The sequence below is a fragment of the Zeugodacus cucurbitae genome, chromosome 6 (assembly GCF_028554725.1).
Source record: "Zeugodacus cucurbitae isolate PBARC_wt_2022May chromosome 6, idZeuCucr1.2, whole genome shotgun sequence".
Taxonomy (NCBI): domain Eukaryota; kingdom Metazoa; phylum Arthropoda; class Insecta; order Diptera; family Tephritidae; genus Zeugodacus; species Zeugodacus cucurbitae.
In genome coordinates this window covers 20,036,440-20,054,447 of record NC_071671.1, presented here as the reverse complement: position 1 = coordinate 20,054,447, position 18,008 = coordinate 20,036,440, and the positions used below count along the sequence as shown (strand labels likewise).

The following is an 18,008-nucleotide window of genomic DNA, read 5'->3' as shown; positions in this document are numbered from 1 at the left end:
ACATATGTATGGTCAGACAAATAAGCAATGAACAGAGTTCAAAAAGCGTTTTAACTATTTCAAATAAAAATTGGGCGGGGCGAAGTTCGCCGGGTCAGCTAGTAAATATATATGAATAAACATTTTAAAGGGTCATCAATATGAGTATTAATATTTTATATTATTTTAATACAATTTTTAAATACATACAGTGGAACTTCTCTAACTCGAATCATTATCCACAAAAAAAAAACTTCGAGTTAGAGAGACTTCCGAGTTACCGAATGTAATTTGTATGTATGAATTTTGACTTCTATTGCCAATTCAATAGTTCGAATTATGGAGAACTTCGAGTTAGAGCAGTTCGACTTGTGGAAGTTCAACTGTATTTTTACTAATAAAATACAAATCTTAAAATGTGAAAACAACAGAAAATGTCTTTAAGAGTTTAAAAAAACGGTATTCGGTCTATGCATCTACTAGTCGATAAATGTCAAATATGACAGCTGTGACTTGACGTTTTAATAAAAAATCAGAAATATTGACATACAACCAGCGACTACGAGTTTCACTATCTACAAAGAATCTTAAATCTACATAACAGTATTTTTCATATCTGCATAAGAACACAATATTTACCATTTAAAAGTTAAGTCAAAGTCAACAACAGGGTTGAAGAAACGTCTGAAAACGTACATATGCACATTTTGACCTCCTCGGTGGAAAGATAAAAACCAAACATATGTACGTAGAACCAATATATTGTATATGATTGACATGGCAACGAATGAGTTCAAAAGAAATGCAAATATACATATTTACTATGCATATATAAAGAAGTAAATAAAGGATTGCTCCATAAAAAATTAAAAAAATACAGCTGATAAGCGTCATATAGTGGGAAATAAATTTAAAAATAATTGCAAAGCACCTGCAAACTGACAATAAAGAAGCAAACAAATGCCAAATATTGCGCAAAGATAAAGAAAGATGCATGGAATATCGAACGAAAAAGCAATTGAAAAGCAATAAAAATGAAAAATAACTAGCCTTGACGAGAAGTTACTGTAAGGGCAGGAAACAGCTGCTATGAAACTTGTAAGGAAAATCACCGGAAATTGCATTCGAGATTTTTGTGAATAAGTTTGAGGGCAATGGTTAACAGAAAGCATAAAAAACAAAACACCTACAGTAAATGGTTAGAAGTGAAGGAATTATATGGGCAAATGTAGCAGGTGTAATCTTGAAAGTAATTGATTGCTGTCATATACTCGTACACATTTCTAGTTTTGATTTTTAAACTATAAACCAAGTGAGTCATAACCATATTATATGCTAATAAAGTAATCAGCGTAGCTGAATTGTTGAAAATGTAAAGTATTTTTATAGTTAAAAAGCTGTGTTAGCGCTTTTCAATGTCTCAAACTTTAATTTGCGTGCCAGTGTGAAATAGAGAAATGTTTAATGCCAAGAGGGAAAGCGCAAAACTGCGAATCTACATTTTCAACAATTTCATAGGGAAATGAAATTTTCAAAAAACGTAGTTATGATCATATTCAGCTAAGCTGAAAAATAATTTTTAATATCATTTGTACAAAATTAGTGAAATTATTAAATATATAAGCAATTCAGCTGAGCTGAATAAGTATTTTATACATTATTTGTTCAAAATTAGTGAAAATTTTTAATATATAACCAATTCAGCTGAGCTGAATAGGTATTTATAATCATTAAATATATAAGCAGTTCAGCTAAGTTGAAAAAGTATTTTCCATATTATATACTAAATTAGTGAAATGATGAAAGCATGCTATTATATTGCCAAAAATATAATGAAAAATTTAAAAATATATATTGAATACTGAAATTATAATAAATTAAATAATTCAGCTGAGCTCAATATATAGTTTTAGTGCTGAATATCAGTGTTGGCGATATAGTCAATAAAATTTTATATTTTCGAAGAGAAGTGTACTGCAGTTTAGTCTCTGTGAAGATACTTTTGTTCCACGTTCGTAATCAATGACCAATATTAATGGAATTCTCAATCTAAATATTATGCTATTATTTTATTTAACTGACTATTTAGAAAATAATTCCCACACAGAAATAAAGAAATAAAAACACCTAAAATGACTACACAATGACACCAGATATGTCAATAAGACCTGCCCACATAAATATATATAATCACCATACAAAATGAATCATCTAAATACTGAGCTGACTAATTATTTCCAGCGGGTATTCTACCTGGTTTTCACTTGACACAAAGAAATATAATAGCTAGATAACTTAACACTTTGTGTCAAATAAGCACTGTATACATTAACAAAAGTACTTACAATTAGATAAGAAATTTGTTGTGATCAGCTGATTTGTGCAATCATTTGAAGTATCAATTTGATAATTACCTGTAAGTAGAAGAAAAAGTACAAATGCAATTAATTGGCATTAAGAATATTAAATGTCTTATTAAAAATTAATAGAAATAATATAAGTATGTATATATGATACCTCAGCAAGTATTCAGCCATTTGTAAGCGATATTCAGCGTGGCTGATTTGCATGAAAATCAAAATTTTACTGTATTTTAATAATTTACGGCTAAGTTATGACTCATAACAAAGTGGACTACATATTCAAATTAGTCAAATACTTGCAAAAACCACACGCCACGAAATTTAAACCACAGAAATAATTGAATTAAACTATATAATCGCATAAAATAACAATGGAGTTTTAAAATAACAATTAGCATAGCCACTAGTATGCAAGCACTTAAAAAATATTAGCTTTAAGGCCAATATTATTTATTGCAGTACTTATTTGTTATCTTTATAGACAAAATGACGTACGTAAACAATATATGCCGGTTTTATACCTACTACTGTATGTCGTACATATGTATGTAAATACCACACGTATTAATTTTATCAGCAAGCGCCAAGATAAAGGCACCCACGTGATAGCGTAAATGATTTTTTACAGTTAAATAAAATTTTAAAACTTGCAAAAGTTCGATCACACATGATAAAATTGTTCAAGAAGTTCAAATTATTATGCAAAATATCAAAGTAACTGTAAAATTCAAAAATTATTTAAAATAATTAATATAACGCAATTCAGCTTAATGAGCTGAATAAGTTTACTTAAGGCTTATAAGTCTTATTTATGCAAAACTATGATTAAAAATTATAATTTAATGCCGCTGAATAGCACTAAAAGCTAGCTGAATGTGGTAAATATATTGTGACGCTAACTTTTGTAAAAAAATAATTATTTATATTGCTAATGGAGGCGATTAAATTTATACGCTTCACATATTTGCACACATACATATGTAGATATACAAATCTACAATATACAGCTTAATATAGGAAGCATGTAGAGCTATTTATTATTGCTGAATTATAATTTATTATCGTTGCGGTAAGATTTAAATGACTTTAAACGGAGCTGAAGTAATTTAAATTTATATTACATTTGTCATGCATTATATGTTACATTTATTATCATTCTTTTTTGTAAAAAAGTATTAAAATTATTATAATATTACAATTTATATATAAAATAATCGAGCTGAATTGTAAAATGCTTAAATAACGCACCTAATAACTTGAGCTGAGCGCTTACTTACAACTTTAACATGCGCGGAATAAGTATAGAAAGGTGCTGGAGCAAATGTATTTGCATTTATTGTGAACATATTCAATAATATTATATGTAAGCACAATTCAGCTGAGCTGAATTGAAAATATAAGCCGTCAAAGTAAAAAAAAAATAAATTTTTAATGGATTTGTGTTATGTATTGATTTATGAACCAATGGTTTGAGTGATTAATATTATACCAAAAAAAACCATCGTTTTCACATACGTATGTTCATAAAACGCAAGTACGCACGTTTCGTGCCACAATCGTTTGTTATTGTTGCAACAAACACAAGTTGCTTTACGTCACGTTGTGGGTTGCCCGGCAAACGATGGCGTGTTACAAGCAAATTCAAGGTAAGCATATGCAGAGGGTGTACAAAAATTAGCAACCAAATACGCCCCAAATTGTTAAGCAGCATTGGACTGGTGAGAGTTTTCTCCATGACAACAACAAAATATGCATTTGTATTTAAATAGCGTTCAAATGCCGCACTGATTTCGATGTCTCGTGTCGCACACACACACATCCTGACTAACGACGGTTGGTCTAGCGTGCATAGTCTGTTTGTGACAGCCTTCTGTGAATATTCTATGAAATATGTACTTACGCTAGGACATAGTGGAAGGACACCCGCTACTCATACTGAAGTGTCTTCACATTTTTCGAGCCATAATTGAGTTAGAGTCTGACATCACTTCCTAGAAAAACTCGAAATACCTTATACGAGCTAGTCAGGTAGTCAGACAATTATTGTATGTAGTCATCGACTAATTATACGCATCACATTTCATCGCATTGTTATGAAAGGTAAAAATATTTCACTCTATTTGGTTGGTAAAATTTTTTGCATTATTTTTTCGCAAATGTCATTAAGAATATAACACAACACAAACCTGTTTTGTCAACAAATACAAATAATGTGGAAGTGGAAGTCTATGGAGTACAAAGCGACAAAGCAATCATTACTATTTATATAAGAGTCGCTGTTTTATTCAAAGAATGTGTGCACAGTCTGTTGTATATTTTGGCATACTCAAATATGCTCTCAAATATCTATGAGATAGATATCTAAAACTACGTAATTTCCTTTTGTTATTCTTATCGCACAAACGTACGTTAGTATACGAAGCAGGTAAGTGAATTCACACAGAAGTGAAGTGGTTTCATATAGAAGCATTATTTGTTTGATTAAACACAAGATTTGAAGAAATTTATCATTTGTGAATGAAAGTAAGGTGTGAAATATAGTGGTATGAAAAAAATGATAAGATTTTAGAACAAAAGAGGATAAATTATAAGATTTTACGCACTTGTTATTCATTTAACATTGTTTAATTTAATTAATAATGCGCAGTGGCCAGATTTAAATATATTAAGTTACTTAAAAATAACATTCAGCGCATAATTTATATATATTTGAGATATTTGAGTATAATAATCTCATTCATCGTAACATATAAGCAATTCAGCGCTTAAAACTGCAATTCAGCTCATTTAATTTAGATTATTATTATAACTTTGAGATATTTGGGTATAACAAAACATATTCAGCGCAAAATTAATTCAGTGCGCTAAAACGCAATTAAGCTCATCTAATTTAGATTATTATTACGACTTTAAGGAACTTGAGTATAAAAAATGCAATTCAGCGCAAAATTAAGCAATTTAGCGCGCTAAAAATCCAATTCAGCTCATCTAATTTAGATTATTATTATGACTCTAAGATATTTTAGTATAAAAAATGCAATTCAGCTGGAAGATATGTATATTCAACGCAGTTAGTATTTAAATAAATATCAAATTTGTACCTACCATAAAACAGTTGCCAGTTTTAAACACATTTAAGTAGTTTAAATTACTACATATCTAGTTTGGAACCTAATTATTGATTTTAATATTTTAAAAATTATATTTAGTTCGCTTTTCTACATCTGAAGGCTTCTTATACGTTGGAAAGTTATGCAAACTTAAAAATAAGTAATTAGTTCCAAAGGAAAAAGTCATTTGACCATTACTACACTAATTCAGCGCAGCTTTATTACATTCAGCTCATTTTTAAGTTCGATTATTAAGAGTTTATACCTACTCTTAATATATTTTTTTAGGGAACCACTGACGAACATCAGAAAATTTGCAATAACAATCGAAGAATGCATACCCTTCAGATAACATTGACAAGATATCTATACATATCTATGTACATATTTATATAGAAAATACAAAAGTAAGCGTATCATCAAGGCGTGTGAAAATCTCGAGCTTACAAAGCCAGTCCACAATGTCAAGCCTCTGAATACGCGCATTACAATGGTTTTATCAATATTTAACGTGTGATTTCTGTCAGCGATTAACTTTTGTTAAACACGCACGTGAACATAAATACATACATACACATATACAATATGTACTATTTAACAACTTTTTTTCAATACAAGCATTTGAACGATTTATTTATGAATGACTTAACATAGTGCTTCACACACTTAGTATATGTATATAATTATACGTACTCACAGAGGCCATAAACGGCAGCAAATCTATGTCAAGGAATTGGGCATGGAAAGGGAACGGCCAACAGAACGCGTCGAAAAAGAAAAGTGATTGGAAATTCCATAAAAGGAAACTTATGCCGACGTACATATTTAATGTAAATAACAGTAATAAAACGAAAGTAGTTTGCATGTAAAAGTGAAAAAGTAAGCAATAAATAAGAAAATGTTGTGGGGTACATAAGAAATACATAGATTGGCAGGTCATTACACTTGAATTCAGCGAAATTCCCATATTTACATATAAGCCATCACTCACAGCACGGGGTTAATGCATTTAAGATTATTTGTATAATGAGACATGGGAAAGACGTAATAAAATTTGACAGCTGAATATACGATTAAATTTAATAAAATACCATAGGTTCCAAACAGCTGAGCTGAATTTAATATTTTGAACTTTTTTTGAAAATGAATTTAATATTTTGAACTTATATTGCAAATGAAAATAATTTTCAAATATCCTAATAAAAACAATATTTTTAACTGTATGCAAAAAAAGTCAGCTGAATTCGAGTCCATCAAAAAAAAAATAATTTTAAATAATAAAAGCAATAACACATGCATTGTTGAAACTATTCAGCTGAGCTGAATTTGAACTATTTTACCAGAAATTTGTTAGAATTAATTTTAATACAAATTAAAGTAAATCTTATAACCATCTATATACAATTGCAAAAAAATTTAATATTTATTATTAATATATATTAAAAGCAACTATTATTAACTGGAGGATGGAGTCATATGTAGAAGTTCACGTAAGTGAGGAAAGTTTCTGACTGTCATTCACTTGGGAGTGGCCAGGAACGATTCTTTTACATGTGGCTCAAGCAGCTCACGACTTCCGGTCTTAGACCAAGTATCCTCTGAGTAGCCAACAGACATCCGTTTGGAGGCGAGCTAAAGTGAGAAGGCGAAACCCGCCTATGCGGTTGTGCGTAGGGTTTGGGACCCACCACATAAAAACACCCCCCAATGAAAAAGAAAAAACAGCCTCGGATGAGAGACCCCAATTTTGATGACGACCACTGCAAACGTTTAAAGGACTACGATTTAAGGGCATGCACCTGGAATGTCCGGAAGGTGCCTCTGCCCAGCTGGTTGATGTCCCCGTAAGAGTAAAGGCTGACATCACCGCAATCCAAGAAATGCGATGGACGGGACAAGGACGGAAGAAGGTGGGTCCTTGTGACATCTACTACAGCGGCCATATAAAGGAGCGCAAATTCGGTGTGGGGTTCGTGGTGGGAGAGAGACTCCGTCGTCGAGTCCTGGCATTCACTCCGGTGGATGAACGTCTAGCCACAATCCGCATCAAAGCGAGGTTCTTCAACATATCGCTGATTTGCGCCCACGCCCCGACGGAAGAGAAGGACGAAGTGATCAAAGATACCTTCTATGAGCGCCTAGAACGTACCTATGAGCGCTGCCCCCGCCACGATGTCAAAATCGTGCTTGGCGATTTCAACGCTAGGGTGGGTAAAGAAGGTGTCTTTGGCACAACAGTCGGAAAATTCAGCCTCCATGACGAAACATCACCAAACGGTCTGAGGCTGATCGACTTCGCCGGGGCCCGAAATATGGTCGTCTGTAGTACTAGATTCCAGCATAAGAAAATCCATCAAGCTACTTGGCTGTCCCCGGATCGAATCACTCGCAACCAGATCGATCATGTTGTGATAGATGGACGACATGTCTCCAGTGTTTTTGATGTGCGTACGCTTCGTGGTCCCAACATCGACTCGGACCACTATCTTGTAGCAGCTAAGAAACGCACCCGCCTCTGTGTAGAAAAGCGTACACGTCAACAAACACAAGGAAGGTTCGACATCGAGAAGCTGCAATCACAACCGACAGCCGAACGATTTTCTACTCGACTTGCACTCCTGCTCTCTGAGAGCACTCATCAGCATCTCGGTATAAGGGAGCTGTGGGACGGCATATCAAACTCCTTACGTACAGCTGCAACCGAAACCATTGGTTTTCGGAAAAGTCAAAAAAACAGCTGGTATGATGAGGATTGTCGTCTCGCAGTGGAGAGAAAACAGACTGCCTACCTCGCAATGTTGCGATCGACCGCAACACGAGCGGGATGGGAAAGATACCGAGAGCTGAAGAGGGAAGCGAGACGCATTTGCAGACAAAAAAAGAAAGAGGCCGAAATGCGTGAGTATGAAGAGCTTGACAAGCTGGCCGACAGGGGTAATGCTCGAAAATTTTACGAAAAGATCCGGCGACTAACTGAAGGTTTCAAGACCGGAGCGCACTCCTGTAGGACCCCCAGAGGTGATCTAGTTATTGATGACCAGAGTATACTGAGTTTGTGGAGGGAACACTTCTCCAGCCTGCTGAATGGCAGTGAAAGTACAACACCAGGAAATGGCGAACCCGATTCCCCAATCGATGATGTTCCAGATGTTCCATTGCCCGACCGTGAAGAAATTCGAATAGCAATTACCCGCTTGAAGAACAATAAGGCGGCGGGTGCCGATGGATTACCGGCCGAGCTATTCAAATACGGCGGCGAAGAGCTGATAAGGTGCTTGCATCAGCTTCTTTGCAGAATATGGTCGGAAGAAAGCATGCCTGACGATTGGAATCTCAGTGTACTCTGCCCAATACACAAAAAGGGAGACCCCACAATTTGCGCCAATTACCGTGGGATAAGCCTCCTCAACATCGCGTATAAAGTTCTGTCGAGCGTATTGTGTGAAAGACTAAACCCACCGTCAACAAACTGATTGGACCTTATCAGTGTGGCTTTAGACCTGGAAAATCAACAACGGACCAGATATTCACCATGCGCCAAATTTTGAAGAAGACCCGTGAAAATAGGATCGACACACACCATCTCTTTGTCGACTTTAAAGCTGCTTTCGACAGCACGAAAAGGAGCTGCCTTTATGCCGCGATGTCTGAATTTGGTATCCCCGCAAAACTAATACGGCTGTGTAAGCTGACGTTGAGCAACACCAAAAGCTCCGTCAGGATCGGGAAGGACCTCTCCGAGCCGTTCGATACCAGACGAGGTTTCAGACAAGGTGACTCACTCTCGTGTGATTTCTTTAACCTGATGCTGGAGAAAATAATACGAGCTGCAGAGCTAAACAGAGAAGGTACAATCTTCTATAAGAGTGTACAGCTACTGGCGTACGCCGATGATATCGATATCATTGGAAACAACACCCGCGCCGTTAGTTCTGCTTTCTCCAGACTGGATAAGGAAGCGAAACGTATGGGTCTGGTGGTGAACGAGGACAAAACGAAATATCTCCTGTCGTCAAACAAACAGTCAGCGCATTCGCGTCTTGGCTCCCACGTCACTGTTGACAGTCATAACTTTGAAGTTGTAGATAATTTCGTGTACCTGGGAACCAGCATTAACAGCAATAACAATGTCAGCCTGGAAATCCAACGCAGAATCACTCTTGCCAACAGGTGCTATTATGGACTAAGTAGGCAATTGAAAAGTAAAGTCCTCTCTCGACGAACAAAAACCAAACTCTACAAGTCTCTCATCATTCCCGTCCTACTTTACGGTGCAGAAGCGTGGATGATGTCAACATCCGATGAGACGGCACTAGGAGTTTTCGAGAGAAAGGTTTTGCGGAAGATTTATGGTCCCTTAAGAATTGCAACGGCGAATACCGCAGACGATGGAACGATGAGCTGTATGTGTTATTCGACGACATAGACATAGTCCAGCGAATAAAAAAACAGCGGCTACGCTGGCTAGGACATGTTGTTCGAATGGATGAAGGTGCTCCAGCTCTGAAAGTATTCGATGCAGTACCCGCTGGTGGAAGCAGAGGAAGAGGGAGACCTCCACTCCGATGGAAGGACCAGGTGGAGAGGGACCTGGCTTCGCTTGGAATAACCAATTGGCGCCAAACTGCCAGAAGGAGAGATGCGTGGCGCGCTGTTTTGGACTCGGCTATAACCGCGTAAGCGGTGTCTACGCCAGTCAAGAAGAAGAACTATTATTAACTACAGCTGATAAAATGCATAGATGTATGTACATATGTATGTTTGTATTTTAATTTGGTATTTACGTTCGTGAACTTGGCTTGACTAAATTGATAATATTTATTCAGCCACTAACACGAGGGTGTATATATAAAAAAAGAGGAGGTAATATAATTATATTTTCACGATTTTTTTTCTATAAATGAACAAACGATTTACCGAATTTGGAGCACATAAAGAAATATCTTGAAATATATTATCTCTTTAATATAAATATTGACGTTATACGCTTAAACAGTTAGACTGCGTTATCTTGCAAGTGAAAGATAAAAAACAGCTGACAATTTGCACAATAAATTACTGGTCACAAATGTTCTGCGCGAAAATGACGATTCAAAAAACTGTACTGAACAAAATGATCAGCTATATAAAAATTTGAAACAAAGCTGTTTGAAAACATGTACCTAAAAATCCTACAAAATAAAGAAACGATTCCGATACAATAGTTTTAATTGAAACCTCAACATTGAATATAAATAAAAAAGACAACTTCCATTTAAACACGTTCTAAATTGTCGACAGCAGTTGTAATAATTTCTGCTGGACACGTGAAATTATTTGAAAAGTACACATCTCTATTAACAAGTCAAGATGCAGCAATACACACGTCCCATAGTGGAAATTTAGATGATTGCCCTTGTGCTTTGGCACCAAACACAACATAGTATATTTTTACATTCGCTCATTTTCTAGGTTAGCAGACACATGAGTGTGCCACTTGTCAAATGCACCCAATGCAACCAACACGGGCATCAGAAATAGCAAAAAAAGTAAACATTCAAACAAGGAGGGTACTAAAAATATATTCAAATATTGAACATGTGGTTGCACGGGACAGTCCACTCATAAAAGGGCAACACACAAATTCCATAGTAGATTGGCCTGCACATACATACATAATTAATAAGAGACACTTTTCAATTTGCCTTTGAATAACACAGAATGATAATACAACAAATTATGGGTGATATTAAGTAAATATATACGCAAATACACATGGACAATTAAAGTGGAAAAACATTGAAATTCCACAAGCGTAACACAAAAAGAATTTATGGTATGTGAAACGAATTTCAACAAAAAATAGAGAGAATAAGAAGCAAGCAGAATGATTATATTGAAATGATAACTAATAAAACTTTACTACGCAAAATTTGCAATTGAAATAAATGGGAATGCTTAAATTGTGTTGGGTGTAGTTGTACAAATGAATAATTAATAAGAATGATCAGCACACGTGCCCGCATTTTTCGCAAAACACAATTTTTTGTTTTAAAGCACGCACCGTCTGATATTTGAAATAATGTTTATTGTACCTAATAACTAATAAGAGTTGTTATTGTTTTTTTTACGTTTATTGAGAGCTTTCTGTGTGCAGACTTCCAACTTTTTATTAAAATAATAACATTAAATATTTTGAAAATAGCAAATCCTAACCAATCAAAAACGAAATCATACAATAGTGTCACTTTTCATTTGTCGACTTTGAATTAAGGAGTTTAAAAGTTATTAAAAAGGTTATGACTTATGTCCTGATATAAACATGTACAAGATATATGTACATATATGTATTACTAAATCCCAATAACCCTGACCTATTGATACGACACAAATATATTTATGTGTAGACCACAAATAAACTCACCTTAATACGTGGATCCAGTTCGCTGCACTCTGAAGCCATTTTTATTTATTTTTTTTTTTTTTGCAAATTTCACTCTCTGTTTTGAATGGATAAACTGCCAATCACTTGCAATGCCAATTTTATCCAGATAGTTAGCTTTTAATTATTTAAATTGAATGTATAATTCACGCAACAAATCAAAAGGACTTGTAATTATGTACAAGAATCCTATTGGCAAAATGTAAGTTGTTGTGAATGTGGCTGTGAGGGTTTGAAGCGCAAACTGATATGCATTGATGTAGTAAGTTGACTATGATGATTTTCCCAAGTAATTGGTTACTCATGCACTTCCAATTACAGCTAGTATACAATGGGGGAAAACGCACACTTTCGCAAACAATTTCTCAAACTCTATTCACATTAATGGATAATCGATTATACTTTACTAAAGTGTGTTAACACATATGCTGGATTTATTTATTTTCATAGAACTATTACGGAGTCTAGAAAATATTCAGTGCTGAGTTTCCATGTACTCCCTGTGTGGCTTTCAATTTTGTTGACACAGCGAGCGTTCGTGAAATTTCCAAAGCCAAACAATTTGTATACACCAATACTTATATAATTTTGTGCTAAATTTTGCTACACACTTCACTCTCAATTTCTCAATTAAACACCGAATATTTTTTCTGATTAATTTCACTTGATTTTCGTCACAACAAATACGAAGCGTGTATTCTTGTTTTGCATTTGACTGCACACTTGCTTTTTTACTTTTGCTCAACTTTACTACGCCCGTTTTTCCGTACGAATTGTCGTTGAATTGATAACCACTGACTGACGCTGCACTTTGCTAGGATGAAATGAATATTTTTATTATTATTTTTTGCAAAATTAACTTTTGGGGCTCGCAACAACGCCAATCAGCCGTTTGTCAATGATGACCGTCTGCCGCGCCACAACGTTTCAAGGAAAATGACAACGCAGACGCTTGGTGAGGCAGCGCAGTGGCGCAGCAATGCAAAGAATAGCGGATATAACAGAATAACCAATAACAATGCGAATGACAGTGTGCAAGGTAAAGAGCGCTTATAAATGATCGATTATCGATTTGTTTGGTTAAATTCAGTGTTTGTGGACAAAAAGGAAATTAAATTTTGTAGCTGAACTAAAATTAAAAAAATGCTGATATTGTACAAGTGCTATGATTATATTTAAAAATAAATTAATATTATCCATCAGATAAGTAAATGTATTTGTATCGTAAAATTTTTTGTCTGGCAGCATTCTCTTTTGTGTTGTTTCCCATTCGATATTTATCGATAAGTATAAAGCAGAGATTTTTTGGTTAGAATCGAAAATTATTTCAATTTATATTAAATTTTTAAATAAAATTCATGTTCTATCTATATTCATTTGACCACTATTTTTAATTTTGAATTAATAAAAGTAACTGCTTACGGAAAACAATATTTGAAGTAAATATTAGAATATATATATATGTATGTGGTGTTTTGGTTAGAATCGAAAATTGTTTCATAGCTAAATGCAAGTTTAATTATATTTTTAAATACAATTCCTGTATTATTCACATACATTTGACCGAAAATTCAAATTTTGAACTAAAAATAATTAAACGCTTGAAAAAACCCCAAAATTGTGAATAAATATTAAAAATTATTCCAAAAATTTAAAACGTTTACTTCTAATTGTTATAGATAGGAAATTCTGAACCTTTTTATGCAAACCTTAAGGTATGCCAACAATTATCAACAACTCTCATGCCCAAAAAATAAAAACACATTTTTTCATATTTTTATATTTTATATATTTTTTTGTTGTTGTCCGTTTGTTTTATATTTATTCATTTATTTTATATTTTTTTTGCTATAATATTTTTACTTGTATATAAATTTATTTATATGGAAATAACACTTACATATCATTTTGATTTCAAGTTGGTTTTGTTGCCCATTCATCATTAAAATAAAAAATATTTAAAAACTAATTATATTAAACACTTCATTAGCAATAAGCAATTAATTGTAGATATTACATACACAGCGTTGCATTGTAAAAATACGCTGTAGTATGCTTAAAAAATGGAAGTTATTAATAATAATAGAATTTATATTAAAAATACACAAAATAAAAATTTTTTTTATCGTAAAAGCAGACAAGCACACTTAACGCATTAAATTTTGTTTAGTTGTGGTATGCTTGAAGTATACAATAATTTATGAAAATGGAATGTTACATATTTAAAGTTTTCATAAGGCATGGTATTGCTGTAAAAAAAATAATAATACAAATTATTAAATTATTTTTGAAATTAAACTGTTATATGCCTGGCCACTTGCGTTTAAACGCGCTGCATTTCACTGGCCTTTCGCTTATTTTTATTTAATTATTTATTTTTATGCTATAAACGCCTATTTTATATATTTCTTTTTATTAATTTAAGTTACTCTTTACTGTTAGTTGCTGATTGAGCTTTTCAACTCACTGCACCATTTAAGTTTGTTTTTATGATTTGTTGCTGTGCTTTTGTTGTTTTGTATTTTTTGCTTGTTTATATACTATTTTAAAGGTAGTACGCATACATGTATGTATATATATAAATGTTTTTTTTTTTATAAAGTTTAATGTAAATGGATTTTTTTATTATAGTTTTATTTAGCTTTAGATTATGCTATTAGAATTAAAGTTAGCTTATCGCATGGAATTTACTGATACGGATTTTTTGTTGTTGTGTTGTTATGTTTGCAATACAGTGTGTGTTGTATGCATGTTTGTGTGTGTGTGGCGTTTGAGAAATATAAAGCTTTTACTGTCTTTTCTCAATATTTAGTAGTTGTATGTCTTTGACATTTCATGTTTTTTGTTTTTATTGAGAAATCGCACTTTCTTTTTGGGACAAATTAATGCCGGCAATATTTAAACAAACCACAAAAATTTGCATCGCTGAATGTAAGGATTATGAAGTCATTCTTTCTGTGTTATGTAATATTTGTTAGGTCTTAAATTAAAGTTTATGCACCTTTCGCTACATTTCCACTATATAATGTTAACACTTATTTAATTTTTTATTTTAAATTTAATTTAATTTAGTTTAATATATATATATGTATATGTATATATTTATTTATATTTAGTGTATTTAAATAGTACAAAAGTATACTTTTTGTTTGTTTTAAAAGCTTTTACAACTTTTAGTTTACTTGTTTTACTTATTAATTTTTTTTATAATGCTAAGTATGATGTTGTTGTTTGTTTTAGTTGTTGGTTGTTCGTAACTTGTTCTATACTTTTTTCAATTTTTGTTTTATTATTAGATGCGTAGATTAGAAGTATATAAGATGATATACTCATATTTTTTGTAATTTTAACAAAAATATTTTTATTTTCAAGCGCTGTTTTGCGGTGTTTATGGGAGATTTTCATTTATTGTAAAAATGGAATGTTTCGTGACATAATTTGGGATTATTAAAAAAATATTTTCTTTATATAAAAATGACACTAAAAAAATGTTTTATTTCTTCGTATAAAAATTAAATTTAAAAAATATATATTTTTTAAATAATATTTATGTATAAATTGAATGTTTTGTAACTTAATTGGGAATTAAAAAAAATTGTTTTCTTAAAAAAAGAAATTATTATGTGGCTTATATAACATCTATGCATATTAGCATGTTGAATTTTAAAATTTTTCTGTATAAAACAAAAAATGGCCACTGTTGGCAACCCTTTTTGACAACAATCTTAAAATATTGATGTTATAAACCTTATTTAATTGAAGGATCGAAAATAAATTAATTTCAATAATTTAGAATTAAAAAGCAAGGAAAAATAAAAATTTAAAAATCCAAAAGACACGCTTCTTTTAATATTTTTCCAATCTTTGACTATTTTCCGCCTGTCAAACAAATCTTAAGCTTCATAGCTGCCAATAAACACCCCAAAACAGCAGTTGTCAGTAAAAAAAAAAAATAATTCACAAGTATTTTATAAATGCTAAGTTACAATTTTACTTTCTTTTTTTAACTACAAAACAATATAATTTTATACAAATACACAATACACTGCTATAAATATATGCGTATAAAAAGTATTATATTTACGCTTATCATGTGCGTATATACAACAATTATTCATACATCTAAAACCTTTTGGGGTTAAATGATAATTCCTACACACTTTAGTTATAAGATCAAAACAAAGAAACTAACAACTAAGACACTCAAGTGTTAGACGCAACTAAACTACACATGCGCGTACATGCGAAGGAGCTACAAGGCAAAGATTCATTCTTGTTTGAATTGTAAAAAATGATTTAAAAATGTGCATGGTTTGAAAATGAATGAGGCTTGAAATATATATGCTCTGGGAGTCTATGCCATTTTCTACTGGAGAATGAGCCATTTTAAATAATTCAATAAACACAATAATTAGTCAAACACTGTATAAAGGACTGAAAACGCTTATCCGAAGACAATTATGGCGTAAAAGTAAATTTTATAATAACTTCTCAGTTCTATGAATGATTTGCCAAACATAAAACCATTATCCGGCGTTATCCGTAGCTTATTTCATTATCCGCACAACTAAATTGTGGACATACAAGTAAATTCAACCACTTTATACATATTAGAAATTGTGCGCAAGCTTAAACATGTTATCCGACTTTATCCGAAGCTGATCTTAATATTATAGTTACTATTACTAAACTCAAAAAATACTCAAACATATAATAAACAAATTGCACAACTTGATACAAAGTTTGGAAATATTTCGCAAGCTTAAATGAAGTTATCCGACTTTATCCGAAACCGATTTAATTATTTTCGACTTTATCCGAAGCAAATTTATTTATTTATGCCAGTGACAGAATTAGGACAAAATCATTCAATTAAGGTAAATAAGTCATAAGAAGTGTTCATAAAAATTTATCCGCTGGTCGGTTTCGGTGGTAAAGACACATTATATGACAAATTACTTGGGTAGGAAGTTAGCTAGTGCTTATCCGACGTTATCAATGTATTTTCTTATGTATAGCACCTCAATATATTGATAAGAAAGTTCTTAGTGAACCACTGAGGCTAGTGCTTATCCGACGTTATCAATGTATTTTCTTATGTATAGCACCTTAATATATTGATAAGAAAGTTCTTAGTGAACCACTGAATGTGTTTAAAATGTAACACGAAGGCTCTGTTATACTGAATATGGCATTTTCGAAGTATATGATCTACTAATACCTATGCTAGACATCTAGCGCACATTTTAACATGTAAATTTGAATGACAGAGCCCGAAAAGAACAATGTCTGGAAGCTCAATGCTACGCACGCGCATGTTTCACTAACGACCCACTAATTTTTAAATTCCCAACATACAAAACACACGCTTCTACAACTAACCACACGTGTCTATATGTATGCAACTATGTACCTGTGTACTCCCTTGAGCAATATGCCCCCTCCCAACTTGTGCTTATTCACTATCAATATTCAGACCGATGCGTTTCTCCTCTTCCAGCATGGCATCGAGTTCATCCGTCAAATTGGCCAACATATTACCAATGTCATTGAGCACATTGACAGAGACTTTTTGCCCCGGCGTTGGCATTGCGGTTGTGCCAGCGCCAACAGTGCCGCTTGTTGCTACTGCACCCTCGGCGTCGGTGACGGGCGCACCATCGCCTGTTGCATCCGTGTTGCCCTCAGCGCCGCTGGGCGTATGCAAATCCACGGTGGTGGTGATTGTCGTTGATGAGCCGCCGCTGCTATTCGTCACGTCAGTCGGTGGATATTGTAGGGTGGGTGAGCGCAACAGCAACAGACTATTGCTGCCGCCACCACCGGTACTGGCACCTGCACTGCCGCCGCTGGTGGTGCTGCCGATGCTGTCGCTGCGTATCAGCGAGGCGTCATGCAACGAGGCAGATGTCTTCAGCGAGTGGAACGAGTGCGCGATATTGGCGATGGTGTTGGTCGACGATGACGACGACGACGACGAGGAGGAGTGCAGATGTGGTGTGTTGCCCGATTGCAGCTGCTGCTGGGGTCCACCGATGTCTTGGCGATTTAAGAGACGCTGTTTGATGGTGCCAGTGTTCTCATTGGCGAACGGTATGGTGTCAATGGAATCGATGCTGGAGTTTGACTGCAATA

At 33.5% G+C, this 18,008-nt stretch overlaps 2 protein-coding genes across 6 annotated transcripts in view; both read right to left on the bottom strand.

Annotated features, from left to right (window-relative positions):
- The window catches only part of LOC105214846 (SH3 domain-binding protein 5 homolog), a 48,392-nt gene extending 35,508 nt beyond the window's left edge, over positions 1 to 12,884 (bottom strand). Inside the window, exon 1 of the mRNA XM_011188510.3 lies at positions 11,856 to 12,884. Within this exon, the coding sequence (XP_011186812.2) occupies positions 11,856 to 11,894 (39 nt within the window). The 5' untranslated portion in view covers positions 11,895 to 12,884. The remainder of the gene's footprint in view (positions 1 to 11,855) is intronic.
- Positions 12,885 to 14,127: 1,243 nt separating this feature from the next.
- The window catches only part of Caskin1_0 (Caskin-1), a 61,730-nt gene continuing 57,849 nt past the window's right edge, over positions 14,128 to 18,008 (bottom strand). For 4 of the 5 annotated variants that reach the window (XM_011188513.3, XM_011188515.3, XM_054232878.1 and 1 more), the window contains one exon: positions 14,128 to 18,000. In XM_011188513.3, the coding sequence (XP_011186815.2) occupies positions 17,329 to 18,000 (672 nt within the window). In that variant the 3' untranslated portion in view covers positions 14,128 to 17,328. The remainder of the gene's footprint in view (positions 18,001 to 18,008) is intronic. The other variant, XR_008471661.1, reaches the window with a different exon arrangement.